The 6,000-nt window shown below is 35.5% G+C and overlaps 1 protein-coding gene across 1 annotated transcript in view; it reads right to left on the bottom strand.

Moving 5' to 3' along the window:
- The window catches only part of LOC148132974 (protein eyes shut homolog), a 110,408-nt gene continuing 104,408 nt past the window's right edge, over positions 1 to 6,000 (bottom strand). Inside the window, exon 9 of the mRNA XM_087951167.1 lies at positions 1 to 271. Within this exon, the coding sequence (XP_087807293.1) occupies positions 1 to 271 (271 nt within the window). The remainder of the gene's footprint in view (positions 272 to 6,000) is intronic.

Below are 6,000 nucleotides of genomic sequence, written 5' to 3'. Positions count from 1 at the left end.
TCATAAGTCACCTTTTTGACAGATGCACAATGGCTTCCCATCAACCTGGGCCAAACAAGTAGCATTGTTTCTACATTGATTGTAGGGAGCATCACATGGATTATGGTGATACTGGCATTTTTTTCCAATGTAAAATGGAGGGCAAGCACAGAGGAATTGACCAGGGACAATGGATTCATAGCAGATTGCTCCATTCAAGCAGGGTGCAGATTCACATTCATTTATATCTTCATTGCACTGTTGTCCTGTCCAACCTGCTGTGCATACACATCTGAGAAAAAAGCAGAAGATAATGAAACCAGGTGAAAACACTCGTTGGTAATGGTTCCCTGTATATTTCTATTATTTTGACTATGTTTTATGAGCACTAACTTTAAGCTGCTTAAAAGAGTTTTTACCAACAGTTAAAAAAGAACCTGCTGTGTAGGACAAAGGAATCTATACCTAAGGGGAAAAAAAGCAAGATGAAACGAGTTTTTAAATGCAAGAACGTTGTGATGAAAAAGAGCATACAAAGCTGTTTTATCAAATTCATCATTAACTGGCCAACAAGGTTGCAAATTTTATATGTTGAGAATACTAATATGTTATATATGCAACAATTATGTACAGATTGTCCTTCTGAATTACAGAACTCAAGGTGACTTACAAATGCAATTTAAAACAGGATAAGATCAACAATAAGATGAAGCTGAACCTTGACAAATGGAATAACATTGCCTATGAAACAAATATGTAGACCAGTGTTACTCAGCTTTGACAACTTTCAGATGTTTGGAGACTTTAAAACTCAGAAAGCCCCAGCCATCCATGGTAGGTGAGGAATTCTGGGAGTTGAAGTTCCCATATTTCAAAGTTGCCAAGGTTGATAAACATAGACTTAAACAATGCCATAGATTTTAACATAAATTGCCATAAAAGGATTGAGAAAATAGAGATACTTAACAGGAGGGTTGAAATATGCTAATAGATGTGAATGCAAAAAAATAATAATGAAGGAAGGTCCTTACCAAAGCAACATACCATGACTGGTCTCCAAAAGGTACCTGGAAACAGCAATACTGTACTAATTACTGATGGCCAAATACATGAGGCAAAGTGCAATCCCCTGTCTGCCCTAATGAGAATGGTTTTAACAGTTTGATCAGCACTGTGAACTGCTTCTAGAAACAAAATGGGAGCTACTAAAAAATCTTAAAGTCACTGTAAAAAACAACAACTCTTAGCTTCTGGGTCAGAGTGCAAAGTCTATTCCAAAGGCAAATTTTAGGATTTACACATGGAACAAAGCCTCTGAATTATAATTAAGTTCTTTGCAAGAATGAGTCATCCACGGACTGTTAATCTTTAAATGGAACATTCTGAAAATGGCTTCTAACCTTTGATTCCCAACCACCTTTTCCCATAAACCAATGCACATACTCCTTGGTATATTCGGGATCCTGGAACACAGCTAAGATTCATTTCTGTAAAAATGTCTGTAAAAGGAAATATGGTTAAAATTGCTTGGCCAGTTTTAATGATGTGACACAAATATGTAGAGCACTGATAATCTTTATTATTTTGGTCTCACAGGGTTCCTCTGACAGCCATGAAACATTGGAAAAAAGGGACCATATCAATTGACATTTCCAACTTACTTTGAATAAAAATTTGACAAATCAACTCTTCCTCCTTCTGCCATACAATGAGAAATCTTCCCAATGGAAAAACAGGAGAATAAAGTGAACCTAAAGACTAGGGCATGTTTTAGCACTCCCAAATCTTAGAAAAGAAAAGAAATTTCCCTCATACCTTTCTGTGTTCTGTTTCAAAAAATGTGTTTGAGAAAGGATAAAATAATAGAACATAGATGTATTTCTTTTCTAAATAAATCACATGATGTTATATGATTCTTTTAAATGTTGTTTCCTTAAAATTGAACTATAACAATGAGGACTTGCATTTTTTTGCTATCCAGATGTTGAACTTAATTTAGTTCTGTGTAGTACTTGGTGCTCTCTGAGCTTGATTGCTTGTTGAAGACATCCCATTAGCTGATTAGGAAGCATCATCAATGATAATCAATGAACTCATGATGTTACCTCGTTGGGTAATGAAACATCTGCAAGCAAACAATCAAGCAGGCACAGAGAACAGAGGACTCCACAGTTCCACCTGAGCTACCTATATTCTTGTATTAGTTAATTCAGTTCAGAAGAAAACCAATTCCATCTTTTTCTCCCAATTTCACTAGTATTGGAATGAAATTTTGTCCTTTATTCCTAACAGCTAGCTAATATCAGCATGGTCAATGCAGATGAAGCCTGATTCTGTTTGAACTCCCAGATTTAAAGAGGATATAATTGTATTTGAGACAATGATTTGAATTTCAAGGGCAAACTGATATAAGCCACTGCAGGAGTTGAGATTCTGGGTTTCTTTTTTCCCCCCACTTAAATCTGACTCACTCCTTAAGTATTAAAAATAACATTTCATCCAGAATTAAAAGTAAGATTTCATTCCAGTCCCTATATAGTGGACTGATCAATCCTGAGCTCTTATTCAAGATGATGAGAGGACCAGCAGAGAAGCATAAAACCAAATTCCATTACCTCAAGAGACAGCAGAGTTTAGCGTTGTGGCTGACCATGTTTAAGAAGCTAAGAACTGAGAAAGAGAGCCTTTTGACATGCCAAAATAAATTTGGTATGCATTGAGTTTAATGTTGTGATAAAACTCATTTGTTAGCTACAAATACTAATCTTAAGGAAGTTCTCAAATCATTCAAACTTCCCCCTTGAGCTTTCTCCATAAATGGAAGTGAGATTGCAACATTGCACACTGGGAAACAAGCAACCAAAAACTATGGCATCTGCAAAGCACATTGTAAGGGGACAAAGTGTTTTGCAGCCTGTTGATTGGGTTTAGTGCTTTGAAACAGATCCCTCTTCATTCATGAAGAAGTGGTCATTAGAAATAATACCTTTCTTTCTAATGCTAGATATTTTTAGACTTGGGACAGGGGACTTTGAGGTTAGTCTTCAAATGTGGGAGATTTCATATGAGACAGGCAGATCATAAAATAATGTTTATGGCTTTATTATTCAAAAGAAAATGCTGAGCTCGGGCCAGAAACAGTGCTACTGGTAGCTTCCCAATGAGCATGTTAGACAGTTACATCATTCAAGTTTCCTTTTCAGCATTCTCATTATTTGAAAATGAAACTGCCATGGTTATATGTTGTCAGAAGTCATCAAGTCTGCAAAGTGCCTTAAAAATCTATGAAGTGTTTGAAGTTCTCTAATTTGATATACTGTTCTGAAACAAGTGTCAACTTCGATTAATCTATATCTTAAATTTAGATAAATTGATTGATTCATTATCATACTGAAGCACAGTTTTGAACCTTACAGATCATTTTTGTGAGAGTATACATTTCATTATGGTTCATTGCTCAGGCAGCCAGATGTTTAGATTGTCCACCTGTCAATTTCTTCCCAAGGACATGGGATAAGAAGATGCAGTTGCTTAATAATATTAAAGTATCATCGCAAAATGTAAACTATTCCAAGTAAAGCTGCCTTTTGCAATTGACTGAGAGTGATTTTGCTAATGCTGATATTGTTCATGTGGTGCTCCAGATGTTTTGGGATTGTACCCAAGGAAAGTGTCTTTTACTATTGCTACTGTCTTTGCTTTCTTTCGCCACAGTAACTTTATTTGCAGGTCTTTATATTTTGTGATTTTCTCAAGTTCTTTCTCTTCTATTCTGAAGTTTCCAGGTAAGACCACATCTACTATCCAGAGTTTTTTGTCTTTCCTATCAATAATTAATTCTGCGATGTTATATGGCAGATGCTTGTCTGTTTGAATTCTAACATTCCAGAGCACTTCATTATTATTATTTATTTATTTTATCAGCTAGGAGAAAAAGAATTAGCATATCCAAGATGTTGATATAGATCAGGGCTGTCAAACTCGCTGCCCGTGAGCCAGATGTGTGACATGCTGGCCATGCCTACACCTGGTTTAGTGAAGGATAAAAAAGTCACAATTTGTCATGTGACACCACCATGACAACACGAGTTTGACATCCCAATATAGATAATGATATATTGATGCAGGTATATAAACAGAAAAATAGTCCATAATGAAATGAATAGTGTGAAGTTCAACAACTACACATAAAAATTGACAAAATGAAAAAAGGACAAAAAAAGTGAATGATTATACTCATATATTCATTAGTAATCCAGTGACTATTGATACAAAAGAAATATAAGGTAGAATTGTTTCCCTTCTTTCCTTTTTCCTCCCATAGATTTCATTTTTTATTTGTTTGGGCCTCTCTCTTCTCTAATGTTTCTATTTTTTAAGTTTAATTATAGTTTTTTCAATTGTATAGGCATCAAATGAAAAAGGAACGCATAAAAGAACTCAAAAGGAATTCAGAACACATCAAATTAACAACTCAGATTAACACATGGCAGGGTATCTGATGTGTTGTATTAGCTGCATTGATTGACTTTACAAGGTTAATACCTACAATTGGTGGTACCAACAGTTAGTGTAGGCAGCTTGACTGTTTTTCATGTGGGATATCACATAGACTTCCAATTTCAACCCTTTTCCAAATGCATCCTATAAAAAATTGGACAGAGAATCGAAGCAACTAAATGGTACTTATGACATTTACTCATAACTTAGCCTTATTTGGAACTGGTATGAAGAAGAATAGGAATTCATTACCTTCCTTTCTTTCTTTCTGAATTCCTGTAATGCTTCTTTTTGTACGTTTTTCCACTACTAAGTAATGGCTCTGTAATGCAGCTTTTCACCTTTAGATTGTAATGGCTGCAATTTATTGTTGCACAAGCCAGCTGAAACTGTTTAACGAGTCATTGGCTTGCTGTCTGCAATAATGTCAGATTTCTATTTGCTCAGACAAAGAACTACTAAGTGTTTATTGCCCTGGAAATTCCCCATGCCTTTTAAAAAATCCCAAATTGAAGAGCAAAAGCAGCAAGTGTGTGCCAAACGAAATCAGCCACTTGTAGAGGTTGAAGATGTTTTACTTTAGAAATGGTTAGATCTGAACAAAACAATCCTCCTGAAGCCAACAGAATTAAGCACACCAAGTCCTTTTGGAATAGCAATATTACATTCCATGGTCTAAAGGGAGATAAACTAAAACAAATGGGCTTTTCAATTTGGATGTTTCTGCCAAGCTTTATGGAAGGATCAACCAAATGTTGTCTGCCATGACTGCAGACTTTTCTGCAGAAAGAAATGTTCAAAGTGGAAGCATACAAGACAGCAGTCCTAGATCTGCTTCTTAGTTCCAGGTTTCTAGGTCAATCTCTTATGCCGTTTGCATTAGATTCAATGCTCTAAGCATAGAATACATTAAACTCTTCTCTTTTCTTATTAACATTTCATGTTCAGCAGTTTCTGCTTTAAAAAAATGCATTGGGAGGTTGGGACAAGCAATCCACTGTTTCATATCTAAATTAAGTAATGAGGAAGCTCAAGGGTGTCACCCACCTGCCTGAGATATAATTTGTACCCAACATTCAGTAACTTCTCATTTTATATTGGGGTTTCTCTCCATGCATCTAGTGTTCTTGTAATCCTCTGTTTTGAAAAAATCAAAGGTTTGATTTAGGAATATCCCTGGCTGAAGCATACCCCTCAATATTAAAAGATGGATTATTAAAGCTATATCATTAATATTGTTAAATCGCTAAATACAATCTTGATTGCATAAACAGGGACATAGAATTAAAATCATGTGAAGTATTAGTACAACTTTATAAATCCTTAGTAAGACCACACCTAGAATACTGCATCCAGTTTTGGTCACCACATTACAAAAAGATGCTGAGACTTTGGAAAAAGTGCAAAGAAGAGCAACTAAAATGATTAAAAGCTTAGAGACAAAAACAAATGAAGAACGGTTGCAGGAATTGGGTATGGCTAGTCTAGAGAAAATAAGGACTAGGGATGACATGACAGCAG

The sequence above is a fragment of the Notechis scutatus genome, chromosome 1 (genome assembly GCF_049901735.1).
Source record: "Notechis scutatus isolate UNSWTSFEM ecotype Mainland chromosome 1, rNotScu1.2, whole genome shotgun sequence".
Lineage (NCBI taxonomy): Eukaryota > Metazoa > Chordata > Lepidosauria > Squamata > Elapidae > Notechis > Notechis scutatus.
Note: the sequence above shows the minus strand (reverse complement) of the source record. Positions and strands in the feature narration are given on the sequence as shown.